General features: G+C 49.8%; 1 protein-coding gene across 3 annotated transcripts in view; it reads right to left on the reverse strand.

The window, feature by feature from the left end:
• Positions 1-289: 289 nt before the first annotated feature.
• Positions 290-23,638, reverse strand: part of LOC105017034 (low-density lipoprotein receptor-related protein 1) — a 156,828-nt gene continuing 133,479 nt past the window's right edge. For all 3 annotated transcript variants that reach the window (XM_029114188.2, XM_029114187.2, XM_034287467.1), the window contains 47 exons: positions 20,815-21,004; positions 20,284-20,488; positions 19,984-20,176; positions 19,146-19,277; positions 18,778-18,906; positions 18,571-18,690; positions 18,278-18,391; positions 16,677-16,823; positions 16,325-16,447; positions 16,047-16,163; positions 15,769-15,897; positions 15,442-15,564; positions 15,156-15,296; positions 14,802-14,989; positions 14,496-14,679; positions 14,241-14,326; positions 14,040-14,159; positions 13,728-13,915; positions 13,374-13,579; positions 13,057-13,251; positions 12,813-12,961; positions 12,574-12,667; positions 12,242-12,478; positions 11,987-12,109; positions 11,767-11,892; positions 11,505-11,621; positions 10,886-10,992; positions 10,484-10,616; positions 10,142-10,264; positions 9,928-10,050; positions 8,613-8,753; positions 8,390-8,527; positions 8,192-8,311; positions 7,705-7,970; positions 7,368-7,546; positions 7,015-7,121; positions 6,731-6,850; positions 6,069-6,245; positions 5,635-5,775; positions 4,924-5,097; positions 4,574-4,735; positions 4,292-4,475; positions 4,081-4,182; positions 3,820-3,893; positions 3,553-3,646; positions 2,544-2,688; positions 290-2,448 (listed from right to left, as the gene is read on the reverse strand). In XM_029114188.2, the coding sequence (XP_028970021.2) occupies positions 2,308-2,448; positions 2,544-2,688; positions 3,553-3,646; positions 3,820-3,893; positions 4,081-4,182; positions 4,292-4,475; positions 4,574-4,735; positions 4,924-5,097; positions 5,635-5,775; positions 6,069-6,245; positions 6,731-6,850; positions 7,015-7,121; positions 7,368-7,546; positions 7,705-7,970; positions 8,192-8,311; positions 8,390-8,527; positions 8,613-8,753; positions 9,928-10,050; positions 10,142-10,264; positions 10,484-10,616; positions 10,886-10,992; positions 11,505-11,621; positions 11,767-11,892; positions 11,987-12,109; positions 12,242-12,478; positions 12,574-12,667; positions 12,813-12,961; positions 13,057-13,251; positions 13,374-13,579; positions 13,728-13,915; positions 14,040-14,159; positions 14,241-14,326; positions 14,496-14,679; positions 14,802-14,989; positions 15,156-15,296; positions 15,442-15,564; positions 15,769-15,897; positions 16,047-16,163; positions 16,325-16,447; positions 16,677-16,823; positions 18,278-18,391; positions 18,571-18,690; positions 18,778-18,906; positions 19,146-19,277; positions 19,984-20,176; positions 20,284-20,488; positions 20,815-21,004 (6,827 nt within the window). In that variant the 3' untranslated portion in view covers positions 290-2,307. The remainder of the gene's footprint in view (positions 2,449-2,543; positions 2,689-3,552; positions 3,647-3,819; positions 3,894-4,080; positions 4,183-4,291; positions 4,476-4,573; positions 4,736-4,923; positions 5,098-5,634; positions 5,776-6,068; positions 6,246-6,730; positions 6,851-7,014; positions 7,122-7,367; positions 7,547-7,704; positions 7,971-8,191; positions 8,312-8,389; positions 8,528-8,612; positions 8,754-9,927; positions 10,051-10,141; positions 10,265-10,483; positions 10,617-10,885; positions 10,993-11,504; positions 11,622-11,766; positions 11,893-11,986; positions 12,110-12,241; positions 12,479-12,573; positions 12,668-12,812; positions 12,962-13,056; positions 13,252-13,373; positions 13,580-13,727; positions 13,916-14,039; positions 14,160-14,240; positions 14,327-14,495; positions 14,680-14,801; positions 14,990-15,155; positions 15,297-15,441; positions 15,565-15,768; positions 15,898-16,046; positions 16,164-16,324; positions 16,448-16,676; positions 16,824-18,277; positions 18,392-18,570; positions 18,691-18,777; positions 18,907-19,145; positions 19,278-19,983; positions 20,177-20,283; positions 20,489-20,814; positions 21,005-23,638) is intronic.

The raw sequence follows: 23,638 nt of genomic DNA on the forward strand, positions 1-23,638 counted from the left end.
TTCATTAACGGTATACACCCAGACCATGGTTAATGGGGTAACCCCAACACCATTTGCATACAGAAAAGGAAAGTGTTTAACTCATATTGTAATCATGTAATATGCAATATTAAATGTGTTCATATTTCTGGTCGCCTTGGTATTAGTTGTTTTAACCTCTACAATATGCCAACTCCAGTCCAGTTTAGAAATAAAAACAAAACCAGAGAAATGACCAAACGTTAACACCAAGTGACCATGTCATTTGACGAAAATGACAACATTGTTACTGAAAGAAGACAAGTTCATCTGATTGTTTTCTGTACAGTTTTACATTTTATTTATAACAATCTGTTATTTAGTTTGAAGTACTTCAGCAAAAATTAACACATGATTCTCTTTCCTGAAGAAAGATTGAGCCTCCATGCATTTTGTACTATAAAAGCTATGTGTAATCTTTTCTTATAAAACAAGGACTAATCAAAACCACTTCAATTCAAAAATGCACGTACGATTTTGCTAAAATGTTCTTTAAGTAAAATGATTGTACTTATCTCTTCGTTCAATTAAAAACAAACAACAAATGCAACAGCATAAATCAGAAAAAAATAACACTTGCTGACAGGTAAGTAAAATAAGGATTTGTTATTCTAGTTACTTGAACGTCTGATGACGTCATCTTTTCTTACATGCATAAAAATATGGCTGATCACCCGACAGAAGCAGCATTTTGGGACAGCGGCTGAGCTTAAAGACACGTCAGAGCGACCAGAACGGCAGCATTAGCAGCAGAACACAGAAGACAGATGATCAGGAACAGCTAAAGGAAGAACAGTGGAGGGAAACTATGCCAGGGACAAAACCAAACCAAGGAGTGAATGCACTTCAATAAGGAGCTGTTACAAAACCAGAAACGCGCACATCTCCTTTTTCTCCGAATGGTTGAAGGATTCCTCTGTGCCGTGTCTGACAAGGCCAGGTGGACCGTCTCAAGCCCTAGAGACCAATGTTATCCCGTCTTCTCTCCCCCTCCCCCCTCTGTTACTAAGACACTTCTCTGGCACCACTGTCAACGGAAACAGGTGCCGACTGGTGGTGGGGTTCTCATCGAAGGTGTTTGGCGCAGTATCTCGCGTTGGTCCAGTTGTTAGTATAGTATGTTTTAACTTGCCGTAACATGGGGCCAGGTTGTTTTAAATCAGTGTTTCTTAACTCTGGTCCTCTAGTACCCCAACAGTACACATCTTTACCTGTAGCCCCAGACAAGAACACCTGGCTCACATTATCAGCTGATCATCACGACCACAGTGAGTTAAACTGATATATTTGTCTGGGGCTAAAACAAAAATGTGCTCTGGAGTTGGAAAACACTGTTTTGCATGGTCTGCTGGCCAGAATGGGCGGAGTTTGCAAATTTTTGACCTTTCCATTGGTCCTTGAGTGAAATGTCCAACCCTGGGTACCGGGCCATTAAAGATGACCTCCAGCGTGGACATTGGACACACCCGAAGCACCACTACACGGAAGCATTCAACCGTCTGGAATGTTTAACATATCTTCAACATCCCCATCACCTCTTACCAGACATCAGCCCGTCATCCTCAGTCGCTTCAACGACTCTTTCATTAGGCTACTTAAACGTCACACCTTCAGGATATCGGAGAAACAAACATTGATTGACCTGCATTACATCTTATGGTATTTTCACTGTGAAACACTGAATCTGTGCAAGAAAGAAAAATTTCATGAACATAGTTCTCTGAGGAAATAATCTGGAAATACGGAAGTTGTTGTCCGGTTTTGACATGTTACACGTGCTGTACACACATTGTGCCGTGTTTCTCCTTACACTCCTGTAATCAAGACAACATTGGTACCGACTTACTAGACTTTGAGTGTGCCTTCCCCTGCACAAAGTCTACACAAACAACAGATAGTTGGCACTGGTGAAATGGAACAATGTTTTTTTTTTCTCTATACAATTCATACAAAAATAAAACATAAAAATTGCTCCAATGATGTTATTTGTTCTACTAATTTTCTTTTTCCATTTCATTTTGCACAGAGGTAGTGGCTATTTAGGTAAAGGAGGAGGGACAAAAATAGTAAATTAAAAATATCTTATAGAAAATGTTTTTGTTCATTTTTGATCAGAGGAATCGTAAAAGAACAAAATATAATACTGCATTCACATACAAAAGTAGTCCTTCATTTTGTACATTTTATACAGTGTTCACGCTTTTTTTGTAGATTTTCTTTTAGTTTTTTTCTTTTAAAGGCAAAAAGAGGGGTGTGTTCAGAATGGTGCGCCCCAGGCTAAAGTACAGTCTATGCCAGCGGGTCCACCAGGGGCTCCTCATCCCCCCGCGACAGCAGCTCTTTCTTCTCATCCGTGCTGGCCAGGGAGTTGCGGCTGTTATGGGCTCCCATGTACAGGGTGGCGTATACTGGGTTTGTGAAGTTGGTGGGCTGGACAGAGATCAGGGAGGACCATTACACGAATGAATTCACAGGAGCAGACTGTGTTTGTTGCTTTATTTGGACCCAGGCTGAGCCTGTGTTACCTTGTCAGGGTCCAGGGTGAAGTCAGAGTCCAGGAGCTCCCCGGCATCATCGTCAGGCTCCCCCTCGTAGATCTTGTACGCTGGGTTTCCTATCTCCACGTTCATGGCCCCATTGCTCATCCTCTGGTGCTGGAAGCCCTTGGCCCTGCGGATTCAGAGAGCGGACTGTGAGTCATGGACGGATCCCGAGAGTGTCCACACGGGCGGGGCGGGGGCCACATCACGGGGTTACATCACTGTCAGGCCAAACCCAGGAGGCCTGGACTCAAAGCCACAGCACGGGCAACAACAGCCAGCCAGCATCCACCCAGCTAGTTTATACTAGGACACAGTGGTCCTGGAGGAGGGCGAGGAACAGGACACATTACAAACCCTGTGCCTGAAGCAAGGTCCCATCTGTGGATGTCATCGAAATCTAGATGTCTAAGACAATCTCCAACCAACTACAGTAGAAAATGCTAGACTCGTGTTGCATTTTTCCAAATCGTGGCTTTGACCAGTGCAGTGAGACAGCCTCCTGTATGACACGGATGCCCAGTACAACAACACAACACTGTTCAACACATCACATCCTGTTCCCCCTAGAAGTACAGAACAGTATAGTGGGTGGGATCCAGGAGAGGGGGACCCGTCATGAACAGAGATTTAGGACAAGTGCTAAACTAGAGCGCTGTTCATTCACAATGGAGACAGGAGCGACATGAGCCACAGGACTGTACACTGCACAGAAAGAGACCGATGAGCGGAGGGACGGAGATGGAAGGGAAGCCATGTTGGGTGGGATGATGGATAGTGTAACCCTGGCAACCGTTACCGCGAGTGTCTGGAGCAGGATTTGCCGGGCCTGCCAGACCTGAGGGACAGAAGAGATGCAGTTACTCACGGCCGGAGGAGGGGGGGGGAGGAGGGCAGAGCCCAAGAGAGGACCGAGCCGGGGAGGCTTAAAGGTTGGAAGTGTCCCAGTGTTTCTCAGGGGTGTCCTGGAGGGCCGCAGCAGTACTGTACTCACCCCCTCATCCTCTTTCGGTACCAGATCACAGCTCCTCCCACCAACAGCAGCAACAGCAGCAGCAGCAGAACTGGGATCACTATGGAGGCAGCACCTGAACGTGGACACAACGGAGACAGAACCCAACCGTGAATTCAACCCGGGCTTCCAGAATCATACGTCTCACATGCAGAAGAGCATCGTGTCCTGTCCGTGGTCTGGAGAATTCACAAGCCAAAGTTCCACCTCTGCTTTTTCATCCAGAATAGTTATGGGTGGTTTACTCACGTCCACCAGAAACTGGGGAGTCTACATTAGAGTCCACCACTTCACAGCGAAGCCCGGCCCAGCCTGCGGAACACCTGGGGGGAGACGCGGGGAGAAGGAGAGGGAGACAAGGGGAAGAGAGAGGGTGAGATGTCACCACACACCAACCAGACCACCATGCTATACAGATAAGGGTTAACAACACTCCCTTCAAGCAGTGTGTGTGTATATGTGTGTGTGAGTGTGTATGTGTGTGTGTGTGTGTGTGTACAGTGCACTTACTTGCACTCAGGCAGGTGTGTGCGCGGGTTGAAGGAGCACTGCCCATTAGCACAGTATTCATCACACGTGTAGCAACTGGCCTGGACTCTTCCAGTGGTGCAGCTGAAGGACACAGGGGCAATGACAGGTCAGGACTGGTGTGTGTGTGTGTGTTGGTGTCGACTGTGGTCAACGTTGGTGTGTGTCCGTGTGCTCGTTTGTTGGCTCTTACATGCAGGTGAACTCTCCTGTGGGCTGTAAGGGGTTGGTGGGGATGCACTTTCCGTCACGGCAGTAGTGACACTTGTCCACATCACAGGTGCTACCCATGAACTTGGGCAGACAGCGACACTGGCGCCCCCCGCTGGCACTCTGCAGACATGTGCCCCCATTCAGACAGTGCCCCTCACAGCTACCTACGTTACATGAGACAGTACGGCACGCTTATAGACAACCCCAAGAAAAAGAATATGACATCAAACATTCCTTAAAAGACGTATTAAAGCAGACTCACGGTACTGGCACTGGTCACCCAGGAAGTCAGTTGGACAGCTGCAGGTTGGCTGGTTTCCAGCGCTGACGGTGCAGTTCCCTCCATTCTGACAGTAGTTCTTACAGGTGTGGAGGTTACAGTTGGGACCAGTAAACCCAGTCAGACAGCGACACGCAGGGGAACCTAGGAAGGTACAGAAGACCGACACATGGTCAGACAGAGAGACTGCAGAGACTTGACCTCTAAAATCAGACCTACATCTGGACTGCTAATCGAGGGGCAAGTCCTTGACTGAATACCCAACCGTCTAGTTGGATTATTGTTCTGCCTGGTTTTGGACAGTGCCACCTCCAGTCAGGGTAGAGTTGTACCTGTAGGAGAGGCTGTGCAGGTGCCTCCGTTCTGGCAGTAGTCTCTGCACTGGTCCACCTCACACTTGTCTCCTCCGTAGTTGGGCTGGCAGCGACACTTGGCCTGTTTCCGGGCATTGAGGAAGCAGCTTCCTCCATTCAGACACTGGACATTACACGTACCACTGGGAGGAGCTGTGGGGAGGGGAGGTACAAGTGTGTGTGCTGACAGGCAATGCAGTGCATGTTCAATGAAACTTTTGTTGAAGTAGGGTTTATGTATACTCACAGAGAGGAAAGTGCAGGAGTAGGTAGTGTGTGTACTAACATACAGGGGAGACTGTAAGAGTAGGTCGTGTGTGTACTTACAGACAGGGGTGAGTGTAGGAGTAGGTCGTGTGTGTACTTACAGACAGGGGTGAGTGTAGGAGTAGGTCGTGTGTGTACTTACAGACAGGGGAGAGTGTAGGAGTAGGTAGTGTGTGTACTTACAGACAGGGGAGTGTCGGAGTAGGTCGTGAGTGTACTTACAGACAGGGGAGAGTGTAGGAGTAGGTCGTGTGTGTACTTACAGACAGGGGTGAGTGTAGGAGTAGGTCGTGTGTGTACTTACAGACAGGGGAGAGTGTAGGAGTAGGTCGTGTGTGTACTTACAGACAGGGGAGAGTGTAGGAGTAGGTAGTGTGTGTACTTACAGGGGAGAGTGTAGGAGTAGGTAGTGTGTGTACTTACAGACAGGGGAGAGTGTAGGAGTCGAGACCTCTACACAAGTTCCATTGTCCAGAGTGCGTCCATTGGGGCAGGTACAGACTGGTCCACTGGGGCTGAGCAGACACAACCATTCACACTTCTTCCTGTCACATGGGTTGTTTACTGAGGGAGGGGGACACATTACACAGTGGTATTAGTCTGACAGAACAACCGTCTGTACGGTACCATCATCTATAACTAACTGGCCCAGTCAATTCTTTATTTATTATTGTATTATTACTAAATATATAACTCTAGCAGATATTACATTCATTTCCAAATTAACTTCAGTTATATTGAAAGCAGAATGAGCTAATTAAAAGACTGTTGAAGTACATTTACTGGTATTCGTATACTAATATGTGTTTGTCAGTTTAGTATGTGCATGATGTTCAGTTAGGCAGGGGTCCACTGACTCTCTGCCTGTTTGTTGCGGTGGTACAGCACAATGTCTGTGGCATGGTTCATTCCCGTCGTCAGGTTTTCCATGGGCCCTTTTCCAAACTTGTTGACCCGGAACACAAAGTTGTTGATGTAGGTGACCCCATAGATGTAGTCCTCAAACACATCAATGCTGAAAGGGTGATGGAGCTCTGAAAACAAGGCGGTGCACAGAACTGATCAGACCCACTACGAACCAAACACAGGACAGGACGGTCTCCCCTCCAGTCCTATGGAGACACTTTCAGAACACATCTCAGTGGCAGCTCAACTGATTCAACTTGTCAGCTAATCGTCTGGATCCATTTTGTGATTAATAAAGTTAATTTGCTGAGGGCAACAACACCTTCTGTAGGATATTTTAAAGTAGATTAGTGTCCAAGTGAAGATATCAGCATGATCTAAACATTCTTGACAGTTCTAATGTCAGGAGAATACTGCACAATTACAACTGATCCAGTTATCTAGAACTCAGACATGATGCCATGGTTATCTAGAACCCCCATAAAAATGCCATGGTTATCTAGAACCCAAACATGATGCCATGGTAATCTAGAACCCAAGCATGATGCCGTGATTTGGGATAGCAAAGTCAGCCAGCAAGTGTTCAGAGCTCAACCCAGTCTAGTAACTCAACTGTTCTTAATGCTGTTCACAGCCACCACTGGGTCACTGCCATTCAGCCTCACACTGCAAATGACTGACAGCTTAGCATCAGCCCAGTACAGACGCTCGTTGAAGTAGTCCACCGCCAGGCCTGGATGTAGGGAGAGAGAGAGGGAATGGAGCGAGAGGGATGAGGAGTAAGAGACATGTCTGTTGAGCTTAAGCCTATCGAATAAAATTAAGCTCAATACAACACATCCTGTAATTTACAGAAGGATTAAACTGTCAGTCTGAGTGTGTGCTTTCCCGTATCACCTGTGGGCCACTGGAGGTTATCCTGTACCAGGGTCTCCCTCATGGTTCCGTCCATGGCAGCAGTCTCAATCTTGGGCTGGTTTCCCCAGTCGGCCCAGTACATGGTTCTAACAGATACACCGGGTCAACAACCAGTTCGGATCAGCATTCCAGAGTTACAAGGGAACAGGTTTGTCCCAGTTTTGGACAACATGTTTCTCTCCTAAATGAATGAGGTCCTGAGGTCCATAACAGAAGACAGCTGTGTGCACACAATGTGTATTCCACCAACACTAGAGCATAAGACTACTCTCCTACTCCCAGGGACCTCTCCCAGGGACCTCTCCCCGGGACCTCTCCCCGGGCAGACTCACCCTCTCTGGGGGTCCACCACGATGGCGTAGGGCTCGTCCATCATGCCCGAGATGAGGGTCTTTCGGTGTTGGCCTGATATCTGGGCCACCTCGATCACATCCCGGCCAGAGTCCGTCCAGTAGATGTTCCCTGCCACCCAGTCCACGGCGATGCCACGGGGCATCTTCAGCCCGGGGATCTGAACCAGGGGCGAGGGGAATTAGGTTACAGTGTGGCAGAGAGCAGTCGGGCAGGAGACAAGAACAGAGTTTACATGAACCGCTTTTAAACCCACGTCAGGCTTCAAGTGATATCTGAGTACAGGGGACAGAGACACACACACACACACACACACACCTCCAGGTTGGTAAGTCTGGTGTCACTTTGGCGCCTGTTGCGGTTGCTGTTAGCAGAGGATGATGACACTGGCAGCTCGTAGGAGGAAATCCTGCCTGTGTGCCAGTTTGTCCAGTAGATGCGGTTGGTCTTGACGTGCAGATCCATGGCATCGATACGCACGTTGGCGTCGCCCTGGAAGGTCTGCTCATATCGCCAGTTGGGCATGCCAGGGTCCAAGCTGCGGATCTCGTTGTCGTCGGCGATGTAGAGCACCTGCCTCAGATCTGGAAGGTCACAGAAAGGGAGAGGTACAACATCACCTTTGACTAATGCGGCACCTGTAAAGAACAAATCCAATTACATTACAGACCAGATAACAGCTGTTAAGGACATACGTGGACTATATCCAGACGAACTCTGTACATATCAGCAACATCAACCACGACACATTCTAACAGAGCTCTGAAACATCAGGATGGATCCAAGTGATCTAAGTCGTACTCACAGTCTGCCTTGCATGTGTCACTGATCCTGGTGAAGTACTTATGGCAGCTGCACTTGTAGGAGCCCTTGGTGTTGTTGCAGATGTGGGAGCACACTCCGAACTGCTTACACTCATTCTTATCTAAGGACAAAAGCTTCGGTTTTAGCTGTCATACAACGGTGGTTTGCAATGAAACCGAGCGCTGGCGCTTCCCTGTACCTTCACATCGGTTGTTGCCGGTGATCTGGAAACCCGGTTTACAGGAGCAGAAGGCGTCAGTGCCGTTGACCACACAGTGGGCCTCATCCCCGTCACCGCACACGGTCCTGTTACTGTGGCAGTTGTTCAGGGAGGAGTCTGAACAGGAGGATGCAGGATGGTTATAAACAGGCAGGCACACAGACACGCACACTGCCCAAGCAAGTCACCACGCCAGACACACCTTTCTTGTTGCAGCCGATCTCGTCAGATCCGTAATCCTCGCAATTGTTGAAGTAGTCACAACGCAGGTTGGAAGGGATGCAACGGCCGTTGGAGCACTGGAACTCATCCTTCTGACAGACGGGGGTGGTGGGCGGAGTCTCTGGAGGAACACGGGAAGGAGACGACTGGTCAGCGCCATCACCACGGAGTCTAATCTGAAACCCCATCACCACGGAGTCTAATCTGAAACCCCATCACCACGGAGTCTAATCTGTGACCCCATCACCACGGAGTCTAATCTGAAACCCCATCACCACGGAGTCTAATCTGAAACCCCATCACCACGGAGTCTAATCTGAAACCCCATCACCACGGAATCTGAAACCCCATCACCACGGAATCTGTAACCCCATCACCACGGAATCTGTAACCCCATCACCACGGAGTCTAATCTGAAACCCCATCACCACGGAGTCTAATCTGAAACCCCATCACCACAGAGTCTAATCTGTAACTCCATCACCACGGAGTCTAATCTGAAACCCCATCACCACAGAGTCTAATCTGTAACACCATCACCACAGAGTCTAATCTGTAACCCCATCACCACGGAGTCTAATCTGAAACCCCATCACCACAGAGTCTAATCTGAAACCCCATCACCACGGAGTCTAATCTGAAACCCCATCACCACAGAGTCTAATCTGAAACCCCATCACCACGGAGTCTAATCTGAAACCCCATCACCACGGAGTCTAATCTGAAACCCCATCACCACGGAGTCTAATCTGAAACCCCATCACCACGGAGTCTAATCTGAAACCCCATCACCACGGAGTCTAATCTGAAACCCCATCACCACGGAGTCTAATCTGTAACTCCATCACCACGGAGTCTAATCTGAAACCCCATCACCACGGAGTCTAATCTGAAACCCCATCACCACAGAGTCTAATCTGTAACACCATCACCACAGAGTCTAATCTGTAACCCCATCACCACAGAGTCTAATCTGAAACCCCATCACCACAGAGTCTAATCTGTAACCCCATCACCACGGAGTCTAATCTGAAACCCCATCACCACGGAATCTGAAACCCCATCACCACGGAATCAGTAACCCCATCACCACGGAATCTGTAACCCCATCACCACAGAGTCTAATCTGAAACCCCATCACCACAGAGTCTAATCTGTAACCCCATCACCACGGAGTCTAATCTGAAACCCCATCACCAGAGTTTAATCTGTAACTCCATCACCACGGAATCTATCCTGTAACTCTTCATTGCAAAAAGGTCTTCTCCATAACTCTCTACTAGAAACAAACTCACGGCAGTTGAGCTCATCGCTGTTGTCGGCACAGTTGTCAACACCGTCACAGCGCCGGGCTATCGGCAGGCAGACACGGTCGTTGTGGCATCGTAACTGCCTCATGGGTGGGCACTGGAACTTGACTGAGGGACAGAGAAGAGATGCCAGGAGTGAGTTGGTAGCCGTGGATGCCCAGGAAATTGTAACTCCTGTCAGGGGTAACGGGGAACTCACTGCACTCTTCTGGGTTCTCATCAGAGTTGTCTCCACAGTCGTCCTCTCCATCACACTTCCACGCCAGGGGCTTACACAGAGTGTTGTTACATTGGAACTCATCCAGGGGGCAGTGTCTACCCACTGAAAGAGATAAACAAAGAGACAGAGAAAGACAAAGGGAAAAAGACAGATAGATGCAGACAAATAGAGAGAGAGACAAGGACAGTGAGACAGACAGAGAAACAAAAGACACTAGCATGAACGTAAGCCATTCACAGATGTTGCTAAATGTCTGGAGCAAAACATTCAATACCAGAGTAGCCTTTTTTTCTTTTCACTGCGTGGGTGTGTAGAACTCACCTCCGCTGTTACAACTCTCCTCGTCACTGCCATCCATACAGTCAGGATCTGAGTCACAGCGCCAGCGGATGGGGATGCAGTGACCGTTCTTACACTGGAACTGGTCACTGTCGCACATCACGTCACAGCCATTCTGCAGCAGCACATAGAGAAAAGCACATTACAACACCGGTCATCTGCCCATCGCCAGTCCTGTAAGCTCTAAGAACCAGGTATACATTGGGGGGGGGGGGGGGCGACCGGTTCACTGAGCTTTAATGGAAGGTGGGGGCGGAACAGCGAGGGAGCGCTCTCCCTTCACGAGTCTGTTTCGGGTGGCATACAGCTGCACTTGGCGGTAGTTTTCCTAACTGGGGAAGGATTAGAACCGTAGGGGACCAGGGCTCTGTGTCCAGGGGTTACCTCATCTGATCCATCAGCACAGTCGTGGTCGCCATCACACTTCCATCTCCCGGCGATGCAGCGACCGTTGGTGCAGGAGAACTCGCTCTCTGAACACTGCCTCGGCACTGAGGGGGGAGAGGAGGGGGGAGTCATCAAGGGGGAGCACTGCTGTAGACGGGAAGACGGCGGGAGAAAGGATGAGGAGAACACTGAGTCCCTTGGAGGGGGAGGGGGGTCCAGAGTGAGTGGAAGAAGTCAGGGAGGGAGGGGAACAGAGAGAACAGCTACTGTAGGAGGAGCATAGGGGCTTGGGTGTAGCGGGGGGGGGCTGGGGGGGGGGCTGGGGGGGTGGTCGTGCTGATAGTGAAGACACCTACCTCTAACCCACGTCGACTGGCCAGTGTGAAATGCAGAACAAACATGGCATGATGTGAGATGTGCAAATGGTCACAGAGTGAAATAAAAGCAACGGAAAGCCAAACGTTGACAGTGCAGTGAACTCACAGACAACCGGCGGCTTATCTTTCAAGAAACAATCGCGTATTCGACAGAAGGGACGTGGCTGAGCCAATCCGGTACCAATGAAGCCTTCCTGCATGCTGGGTCTCTGAGAGCTGGATCTCTGAGAGGGACCTACCGCACTTGTCTTCGTCAGAGTTGTCTCCGCAGTCGTTGTCGTAGTCACACTGCCAGCGTCCCGGGACACAGCGGTTGTTCTTACAGCGGAACTGGTACGGCTCGCACGTCCTCTCATCTGGCGACAAACTTGGTGTTATGGAAAACACGGAACACTCGCCATGTTTGGGAATCCCCCCCCCCCGCCCCCCATTCTCCCTCCTCCCACCTGTTCTCCCCCCCCCCACCCCCGTCTCCCTCCCTCTCCCCCTGTTCTCCCTCACCACACTCCTCCTTGGGTTCGTCGGAAGCATCGCCACAGTCGTCCTCCCCATCACACTTCCATCGGGCCGGGATGCAGCGGCCCGAGTCCTTGCAACGGAACTCATCCGCTCCGCACGTCATCTGGGCTGGAGAGGGGAGGTGTCAGAAACCGGAGAGAGATTTGAATGGAGCGTCAAACGCAAGGCACACGAGACAGACAGCATAGAGGACGGTCCTTACTGCAGTTGGCCGGCTCATCGGATCCATCCACACAGTCGTTGTCTCGGTCACACACCCAGACACGGGGAATACAGCGCTTGGTGATGGCACACTGGAACTGGTTGGGGGCGCAGGTCACATCCGCTGCGGGGACAGACAGAGAGGACGGTCACTCGGGTTACAGTGGCCTAGCGGTCTTTCCCCCTGTAACCCAGAACCCCCGTCGGGGTAGGGGGGGGGGGGGGGGGGGGGGGGGGGGGGGGGCAGTGGACTCACGGCAGTCCTTCTCGTCCTCCCCCTCGCCGCAGTTGTCCTGGCCGTTACAGCGGAAGATGCCCGGGATGCAGCGGCTGGGGTGGGAACACTTAAACTGGCTGGGCAGGCACACGTGGATGTCACAGTTGGCCTCGTCGGAGTTGTCCTGGCAGTCGTTGTCTCCGTCGCAGATGTAGGCCGGGTTGGTACAGATGCCCGTGCCACATTGGAACTGGCCGGGCCGGCACTTGAACTCAGCTGTGGAGTGGGGGGGGGGGGGGATACACGACAACGTCAGTCTCCGGCGGCGCTCAGTTAAGACAGAACGCGCTCAGGAACAGTCTGTCACTCACGGCATTCCGCAGGCTCATCCGACCGGTCACCACAATCGTCCTCGGTGTCGCACTTCCACCAGAACGGGATGCACTTGTCGTTCTTACACACAAACTGTCGGGAGAGAGGAAATCGATACAGAAGCAGAAAGACGGGGAAGAAAGACGCATTCCGGGCACATCCACGCGCGCGGCGGATGAAGACGGACACGGCGTGAAAACAGAAAAAACAGCTCGGAGACCAGCGGGGCCCAACTCACCTGGCTGGCGGTGCAGTTGGACATACACTCCTTCCCATCACTGGCCAGGTAGAAGTTAGTGGGACAGGCGCACTTGTACCCCCCACCAGGCGACAGCAGACACAGGTTACTGCACCCCCCTTTGTTGGTCTGACATGGGTGGTTGGCCACTGTGGGTTAACCACACACACACACACAGGTCAGAGCAGTGCGTGCACACGCCGACAGATGCCTGGGTGTTGAGGGGCTGTAGCAGCAGACTTACTCATACCCTCAGGCTGCCTGTAAGGGTGGTAGATGTGGATGTCCATGGGCCGGTGCAGGGTGCTGATCAGCATGGTCTTGTTGGTGCCCAGCGTCTTGTGGCAGCGGTTGATGGACTTGGTCTCCCAGTCCGTCCAGTAGATGTACTCCTCAAACAGAGTCATGGCGAAGATGTGGGGGATGTCCTGCGTGAGCACTGCGGGGAGGGAGGGAGGGAGAGGACAGGCATGACGGAAAGGCTGGCAGCCTGCCTGCTCAGGTGGACTTGCCCAGGGCGACGTGCGACGTGTTTGGGACAGGGTCGGATGACTGACTTACCAGTGTGCCGGTTGGTTCCGTCCAGGCTGGCGAACTCGATGTAGTCCTCCCTGGCGTCGGCCCAGTAGATGCGGTCGTTGATGAAGTCCAGCGTGAGGCCGTTGGGCCAGGTGATCTTGTCCTCCACGATCACACTCCTGTTGGAGCCGTCCATCCCGATCCTACCGATGTGGGGGTTGTCTCCCCAGTCAGACCAGTACAGATACCTGGCGGAAAACGCGGGAGCCCGGCTCCGATTCAGCCTCATAATGTCACATTTCAGTCGCTCTTAAATTCAATACATTCTGCACTTGTTCATTCAAAATGCGCAGCACAAACGCCGAGAATGTGAACGTCCCTTCTAATCATTCCTACCCGTTGCGTACGTCCACCGCCACGGCGCGCGGTTCCCTCAGTCCAGTGTTGACCAGGACCGTCCGGTAGGCCCCGTTCAGCTTAGACACCTCAATAGTGTCTCGCCCCTTGTCACACCAGTACAGGTTCCCACCCACCCAGTCAACAGCCAGACCGTCAGGGTTGTTGAGGGACGTACGGTGAAGGACCTGCCAAAGAGATGTCGGAAAGAGATAATCAGATATCGCGGGGGAAATATTTTCCTTATGCAAATGAATGTGGGCTAGTATTCAATGGTGTGTGTTTGTAAGAAATCCTGGACCAAACAACGACCTGCACGTCGCTGCCATTGATGTGCATACGACGGATCATGCTGCCCTGAGTGGTCACGTCTGTCCAGTAGATCATCTGCTGCCTGTAGTCGAAGTCCAGGGCCACGGCATTGTTCAGACCCTAACACACACACACAAACACAGCGGGAGAAACATTCAGCATTCCGGCTGCTTTAAGACTGCGTCAAGGCTTCGGTCTCACCTGTTTGAGCAAGGTGTAGTTGGAACCGTCCAGGTTGAGTTTTCTCAGGTAGTAACGGTTGGCAAAGATCAGGAAGGGCTCCTCGTCTGGGCAAAAGAAAGAAGATTAGGCCGAAAAGCTGAAACCAAGTCCCTCTTCACACACGCCTACAGACAATGAAATATGATACTTGGGTGTGATAACAGCAATGTGGTACGAGTGAGCCCCCATACGCCCGTTCAGGTTCCCGTTCCCTCGATCCCAGGCAGGTCTTACCTGAGATGGACTTGCAGATGGTGGGGTCACTGGTGCTGGGCTGGAAGCCCTCCACACAGAGGCAGTGGAAGGACCCGTGGGTGTTGACACAACGCTGGGTGCAGGGGTAGCTGGTCGTACACTCGTCTATGTCCACACACGTCTTCCCATCATCCTTTAGGCGGAAACCAGGGCGGCATCTGCACTGTATGGCCAATCAGAGGAGTGAGACCGTGCTTCCCTAAACATTTACGTAGTTGACAGCATCAGCGGTAAAGCCCGATTAAACGTATGTATTTTTCAGATTGAAGTACAGAGATCTCTTACTTTGAAGCCGATCTTGAGGTCCTCACAGAGCTGGGAGCAGCCACTAAGCTTGCTGTTCAGGCACTCGTTGATGAAACAGTTGAGTTCGTCTGAGCCGTCACCACAGTCGTCGTTATGGTCACACAGCAGTGTTTCCGTGACACATTTCCCGTTGCCGCAGCTGTACGCAGTGTCATTGCATTTCTTTTCTGTTTAAGGAACAGGTGAATAAAGAGAGCAGAATTAAAGACGACGCGATTCAGCCACCACACAACGAACGCAATCCGATTCAAGTAAAAGCCTTACAGTCCTTTGCACATAGCCGGGGCAGATAAAGATCTCTTAGCCCCCATAGTGGGTGTGTGTTTGTGTAACCTGGGCCATTGCAGTGGGGATTCTTGGGGGCTTCGTCCGAGTGATCGTGACAGTCAAATTCTCCGTCACATTCCCAGGAGCTCTGGATGAGGCAGCGGCCGTTGGCACAGCGGAACTCGTTGGGCCTACAGGTCGGGTACTCTGGAGGGACAACACGTGTTACCATCATGATACCCCTGGGGTACTGAAGACGGCGCTCGGGTGACTCACCACGGCAACCCTGTTTTCGCCAAACGTTTATTGGTAACGACAGCGCGTACTGAAAGGAAGCGGGCTGTCCACTCACCGCACTCCAGAGACTCGTCGCTGCCGTCACTGCAGTCAGAGTCATGGTCACACACGAAGTGCTTGGGGATGCACTGTCTGTTCTGGCACACGAACTCATTCACTTCACAGGTGTTGTTGAATACTGACAGACATACAGACAGCCGTGCATTATAGGAACAGTCAGTCAATAAGCTAATGCATTATGATAATTAAGAAATTATTTGATGATCTGTTAATCCCTAATGGCTTAGGTTCTGAGGAAAGAAACATCTCCCATTATGCCATGGGTGAAGATATATATTCAGTAAGTATCTATGATGTTCCATGGAGTTGGAGCACTGCTCACCACATCCAGCCTTGATACTTTCATCTACCCCGTCTGGACAGTCCTTGTCCCCGTCACACTTCCAGTGCTGGGGAACGCACACATGAGAGCCAGGACAATGGAAGGCATGTGGACTACACGTCTTATTTTCTGTCGGAAGCAAAAAGGAGTGGAAGAGGACGGGAGACAGGATGGGAGAAGGGACTTAGTTTCGGCCGCATTCATTTCGAACTAGTCCAGTGTTTCTGTGGAAAGTGACCTCCTCGTTAGAAACGGTGTGAGGCGTGAATGACACTCACTGCACTTGCTGTCCTCGTCAGTGCCATCACCACAGTCGTCAGCGCCGTCACACACCCAACGGTTGGGAATGCAGCGATGGTTACCACACTCAAACTGAGAAGCGGAGCAGGACTTGTCTAAAGGGGAGAGAGTGAATAAGAGGGTGAGGAGAAGAGACAGAGAGAGAGGGGGGGGGGGAGATAAAAATTGGAAAAAAAGCTTTCAGAAGTGTGGAGCGAAATATTAAATGACTAATATCAGCAGTGAATCAATTAAAGGTTATCAGAGCTGTACTGACCACAGTGTATCTCATCAGCTCCATTCTCACAGTCATTCTCCTTGTCACAGGTCCAGCTCATAGGGATACAGCGACCGCTGGGACAGGCAAAGAACGGACCAGGGCATTTGGTCTTCTTTCGGTCTGCTCAACAGACAGACAGGTGTTAACGTCAAAAGACAGAAACGCGTGGAGCCAGTCCTTCTTATGAACACAGCGTCAACAATGTTTTGTTTGAATCCAAATTTCCAATATAAGCATTTCATTCCTGATGTAATATTATTTTGGGGATTTCAATTGTGTGTTTGTGTGTGTGTGTGTGTGTGTATCTACACTATGTAGAGCTGATATATCTCTGTGTGTGTGTGTTCACCTGGGCAGTTCCTCTCATCCGAGTAGTCTCCGCAGTCATTGGCACCGTCGCACACCCAAGAGGGAGCGTAGCAGAGGCTGGTGAACTCGCACTTTTGGAAGGTCACGCCCTTCACCCCAAGACGGAAATAGCTGGAACAGTCAATGGCTGCAATACAGGGTGCAGGAGATACGCAGTCATCTCAATGCCTAACCAACCTACAGTAGTTCATGAAAAGGTCAGGCTAATTAACGAGCATTGTGGTCTGATCTATAGTGTCTGTGTCGGTGTCTGGTCTGATGTTTCGCTGAGTAACGATGGTCATCAAAATAGCTATGTGGTTTTAAACAATATTAGGATAAATGCAACAGTTGGACAATCAAAATTAGTGCATGTTTCAAAGTTCGTCATTTATGGAAAAACGTATAGTACATAATGTTTAACTAGCATGTAAAAATAATGAGTTGAAAGACTTTTGTGGAAATTATGAAATATATTGTACAATGCACCCATATAATCACTGTAGCTACATCATTTACTGTATCTTGTTGTATGTTCTTTTCTGGAAAAAATTAAGAGACCACTGCACCTTTTTCTTTCCTTTCCCAAAAAGTTGAAAAGGAAAGTTTTGAGTGAGGAACAGGAGCGTTCAATTTGCAGTGGTCTCTTAATTTTAACCCTTCAGTTCCTCACTCAAAACTTTCCTTTTCGAAAGAAAAAGCAGCGCAGTGGTCTCTTCATTTTTTTCGGAGCTGTATTTTGTTGTACAATTAAGGTGCCTAATTTGCATACAGTATATACTGTCCTGTACTCATCTGCTTGACTCTCCCTCATTATTTATTAGCGCTTGGTTGTATTTAGACTCCAGTACTTTGGCAGTGATCACGGCTTCAAGTCTTTTTGTAATGCCTCTACCTGCATTGCACACTGTAATTTAGGAAGTCTATAACACAAGAAATTGTGTTATATATAAGGTTTTGTTTAAGATCTGACAACATTTAGTGACAAAATATAAGAAATGATATCTGAAAATGGAGGTGCTATTGAATCCCACTGGGTTAGGAGGATGAATGAAGCTAGAGGGATGGAGCTTGGGGGGAAGTGGTGGGGGTGGCTCTCTCCTTGCCTAGCTGTTCGTGATGTAGGATACTTTAAGAACTGCAAATTAGAGAATGTAAGAATAATATGCTGGAACGTCAAAGGTTTGAACAAGCCAATCATGTCATGGCCCAGCCATACTCACTAACCTCTACAATTATATTCTTACAAGAAACCCACATAAATAAGTATTTCTACTCTAGACCTAGGAGTAGATCAGTAGGTCATGTATATGACTAATGTTCTCTGCTAAGGTGGGAGTTACTAATTTTAGACACTCTTCTTCAGTTTAGTTGAGTCTAATCCAAAGGTTATTTTGGTGTTAGGTTTATTTGAGTCTAATCTAAAGGTTATTCTGGTGTTACATTTAGTTGAGTCTGATCTACAGGTTATTCTGGTGTTAGGTTTAGTGTCTGATAGTGGTTGGTGGTCTTGAGTCCAGTCAAGAGATGCAACTGGGTATTGATGGTTGAGTTTAAATTAAACTTGGTTCAAAGGTTAGTCTGGGGCCAAAGGTGACTCACAGCAGTTCATCTCATCGCTGGCGTCCTCACAGTCCACCTTCTGGTTACACTTGCTAGAGTTGGTGATGCAGCCTCCATCTCTGCACTGGAACTGCTCTGCGGTGCACAGGGTGGCTAGAGCACGAGAAAAAAAAAAATCACACTCACGTTAAGACCGTGAAATACCACCCGCGAAAAAAACTCCCTTTCCCACAGCAACTCACCACCAGCTACCACCCAGAGAACGCGTGTGCAAGTGTAGCGAATATGTTACTGTTGAGAGAACACTGTATGAAGTAGCGGGCCCTGCTTACTGTTGCAGAACAGTTCGTCTGAGTTGTCTCCACAGTCATCCCGTCCATTACACCAGGAGCTGTGTCCCAGACACCTGCTGTTCACGCACCGCCGGTACCCCTTCTTACACACACGGTTAGCTGCGGGTGAGGTGTGGGAGAAAACAGCTTCAGACACATTTCTGGGTTTTATCGGCGGGTTGCCGGAGGCCAACGACCCCCACTCACCGCAGTAGGACTGTTTCTCGTCTGACTTGTCCTTGCAGTGGGGCTTGCCGTCACAGGTCAGGGTGTAGTTCACACAGTCCCCGTTTCCACACTCAAACTCATCCATGCTGCTGCAGGTGGTGTTCAGGGCTGAGAGAAGCGGACACAGACGGGGAGAACCACTTAACTCCCCCATCGTGGGAAACAACGCGGTTTTAAGCACCGAATGTTCCGGAGTAAGGCACTATGCGCTGGTCCTTGGCAAATGGCCGCACTTACATAATTAATGGAATGCTCCCCACCAACCCCGCCCCCTCCGCCCCGCAACACGTGACCTCCGCTGGCCCCTCCTTCCCTCCTCTCCGCCCCCGCCCCGCCTCCCCCCTCACCAACACAGGTGTTGTCCTCTAGGAGCTTCCTCTCGCCATCGCCGCGGCAGGTACAGTTAACCCTGCCCTCGGAGTTCAGCAGACACAGGTCCTGACAACCTCCGTTGTTCACCCGACACGGAGAAAACTCGCCTATACAAAGACCAAGGGTTAGAATACACACACAACCACACTCACACACCGCATAACACACACACACACGCAAAACACAACAAACACACACTGCGGTCGGGACTTGCCATGGACCTGGTGATGTGATTTTATATTGCAAGTTGCATGATTCCCACAGTTCTATATGTACTGTTATTTGACACTGTGATTTTATTGGGATTTATGTTCTAAACGTATTGCTCACCATATGTCTGCTGCAGAGGGACAAGAGAGAGACATGAGAAAACTAATTTGGATCATTCATAGAAATAAACGCGCTGAAACCAAATTAGCTTACTATTTAAGAAGGAGATGGAGAACAGACCACGATGAAAAAATACTTGAGTTTTGGGTAAGTTACAGCCAACTAGAGCAAAATAATATATATATATATATATATATATATTTAAATATCCAGACTTTTTCCAGAATCGCTAAAGCACACACACAAACACACACAGCTCTCCACCTGCCTGTGTCCAACACAAACTGATCTAGAACAGTATTTGGTGATTGACTGTGCATGTTGTGAGTGAGGGTGGGGAGGAGGTAGGCAACCATGTGTGTGTGTGTGTGTGTGTGTGTCCGTGTCCGTGCCACTCTGCCTGCCTACATCAAGCCTCCCAATCCCCCGCCCTCCACGGTAAAAAGCCCACGCTAACCCCTCCCCCCTTTTCTCAGAACTCACAGCTATTGGTGTCATTGGCCACAGCGACGATTCCCATAGGCTGCTGGGGGATGTCGGCTCTGAGAAGCTTCATGTCTCCGCCCACGTACTTGTCAGCCCTGAGAACGGCCCTGCGCACCCAGTCGGTCCAGAAGATGTAGTGTCCATAGACCGCCAGGCCAAACGGGTGCACCGGCTCGTTCTTCAGCACCAGCTGCAGAGGGCAGCCCAGCCGCACACAGAGGTTAAACCAGGGTGACTGTGGGTGGAGGACTCTGGGTGCATAATCTGCGTGCGTGTGTATATGCCACGGTCACTCACGTAGCGGCGGCTGCCATCGTACTCGCAGCGCTCTATCTTGTCCAGGGTGGCATCTGAGAAGTAGAGTTTCTCAGCACGATGGTCTATTGCCAGGCCGTTGGGTGTGCGAATATCACTTCCGATGATCACCAGCACGTTGTTACCAGACAAGGTGGCGCGCATGATGCTGGGGGACTGCTCGTTCCAGTTGGTCCAGAACATCAGGCTGGTGGGCGACAACAGAAGAACCAAAAGGTCTCAAAAAGTGGAATGATGGCCTCTGTTTCAAATGGTTTGAGCGTGGGCCACTTGTATTAGAAGCTTAATGTGGCTTTGGGTCATTTAATCTGTTAAAGAACCAAATTATGATGATTCCCTAGAGCTCAATATGATTAGTTAAACGCTATTCAAAAAGAGATTGTGGAAAAATACAACGGCAACGCTAAGGATCAGGACATGGTAATATGAAAACAGTCGCTAGAAAAAGGTGCAATCTGTGAGAAACTGATAAAGGTATGACTTAAGGCCATTACGGTCCAACATGACACTCACTCCTGACACTCATCCAGGACAAAAGCCCGGGGATGGTCATCTCCAGACATGGTGACTACTGTGTCACGGTCCCAGGCGCCCCAGCGGTTCTGGTTGACCGTGTGCCGGGTGATTGTTGAAGTGGTATAGCTGGTCCAATACAGAGTGTCCCAGGCACGGTGATATGCCAGGCCCTCCACCGAACCAACACCTAAAGGAGGAAAAGAGACACAAGGAGGGAGAAAGAGAGAGATGGGGGAAGGAGGAGAGACAGCCCGTTAATTCCAGTTGTGTGTTAAAGGACATGAGTCAGTGAGTAGCACAGAGCTGTAGGCAGGGTGGTTGAACAAGGAGACTACATGACACGCTCCTGGTAATGATCTGGAGACTAGAGGACATGACACGCTCCTGGTAATGATCTGGAGACTAGAGGACATGACACGCTCCTGGTAATGATCTGGAGACTAGAGGACATGACACGCTCCTGGTAATGATCTGGAGACTAGAGGACATGACACGCTCCTGGTAATGATCTGGAGACTAGAGGACATGACACGCTCCTGGTAATGATCTGGAGACTAGAGGACATGACACGCTCCTGGTAATGATCTGGAGACTAGAGGACATGACACGCTCCTGGTAATGATCTGGAGACTAGAGGACCTGACACGCTCCTGGTAATGATCTGGAGACTAGAGGACATGACACACTCCTGGTAATAATCTGGAGACTAGAGGACATGACACGCTCCTGGTAATGATCTGGAGACTAGAGGACATGACACGCTCCTGGTAATGATCTGGAGACTAGAGGACATGACACGCTCCTGGTAATGATCTGGAGACTAGAGGACATGACACGCTCCTGGTAATGATCTGGAGACTAGAGGACATGACACGCTCCTGGTAATGATCTGGAGACTAGAGGACATGACACGCTCCTGGTAATGATCTGGAGACTAGAGGACATGACACGCTCCTGGTAATGATCTGGAGACTAGAGGACATGACACACTCCTGGTAATAATCTGGAGACTAGAGGACATGACACGCTCCTGGTAATAATCTGGAGACTAGAGGACATGACACGCTCCTGGTAATGATCTGGAGACTAGAGGACATGACACGCTCCTGGTAATGATCTGGAGACTAGAGGACATGACACGCTCCTGGTAATGATCTGGAGACTAGAGGACATGACACGCTCCTGGTAATGATCAGGAGACTAGAGGACATGACACGCTCCTGGTAATGATCTGGAGACTAGAGGACATGACACGCTCCTGGTAATGATCTGGAGACTAGAGGACATGACACACTCCTGGTAATGATCTGGAGACTAGAGGACATGACACACTCCTGGTAATAATCTGGAGACTAGAGGACATGACACACTCCTGGTAATAATCTGGAGACTAGAAGACATGACACGCTCCTGGTAATGATCTGGAGACTAGAGGACATGATACTCCTGGTAATGATCTGGAGACTAGAGGACATGACACGCTCCTGGTAATGATCTGGAGACTAGAGGACATGACACGCTCCTGGTAATGATCAGGAGACTAGAGGACATGACACGCTCCTGGTAATGATCTGGAGACTAGAGGACATGACACGCTCCTGGTAATGATCAGGAGACTAGAGGACATGACACGCTCCTGGTAATGATCTGGAGACTAGAGGACATGACACGCTCCTGGTAATGATCTGGAGACTAGAGGACATGACACGCTCCTGGTAATGATCTGGAGACTAGAGGATATGACACACTCCTGGTAATAATCTGGAGACTAGAGGACATGACACGCTCCTGGTAATGATCTGGAGACTAGAGGACATGACACGCTCCTGGTAATGATCTGGAGACTAGAGGACATGACACGCTCCTGGTAATGATCTGGAGACTAGAGGACATGACACGCTCCTGGTAATGATCTGGAGACTAGAGGACATGACACTCCTGGTAATGATATGGAGACTAGAGGACATGATACTCCTGGTAATGATCGGAGACTAGAGGACATGATACTCCTGGTAATGATCAGGAGACTAGAGGACATGACACGCTCCTGGTAATGATCTGGAGACTAGAGGACATGACACGCTCCTGGTAATGATCTGGAGACTAGAGGACATGACACGCTCCTGGTAATGATCTGGAGACTAGAGGATATGACACACTCCTGGTAATAATCTGGAGACTAGAGGACATGACACGCTCCTGGTAATGATCTGGAGACTAGAGGACATGACACGCTCCTGGTAATGATCTGGAGACTAGAGGACATGACACGCTCCTGGTAATGATCTGGAGACTAGAGGACATGACACTCCTGGTAATGATTTGGAGACTAGAGGACATGATACTCCTGGTAATGATCTGGAGACTAGAGGACATGATACTCCTGGTAATGATCAGGAGACTAGAGGACATGACACGCTCCTGGTAATGATCTGGAGACTAGAGGACATGACACGCTCCTGGTAATGATCTGGAGACTAGAGGACATGACACGCTCCTGGTAATGATCTGGAGACTAGAGGATATGACACACTCCTGGTAATAATCTGGAGACTAGAGGACATGACACGCTCCTGGTAATGATCTGGAGACTAGAGGACATGACACGCTCCTGGTAATGATCTGGAGACTAGAGGACATGACACGCTCCTGGTAATGATCTGGAGACTAGAGGACATGACACGCTCCTGGTAATGATCTGGAGACTAGAGGACATGACATGCTCCTGGTAATGATCTGGAGACTAGAGGACATGATACTCCTGGTAATGATCTGGAGACTAGAGGACATGATACTCCTGGTAATGGTCTGGAGACTAGAG

This window comes from Esox lucius, chromosome 17, assembly GCF_011004845.1.
Source record: "Esox lucius isolate fEsoLuc1 chromosome 17, fEsoLuc1.pri, whole genome shotgun sequence".
Lineage (NCBI taxonomy): Eukaryota > Metazoa > Chordata > Actinopteri > Esociformes > Esocidae > Esox > Esox lucius.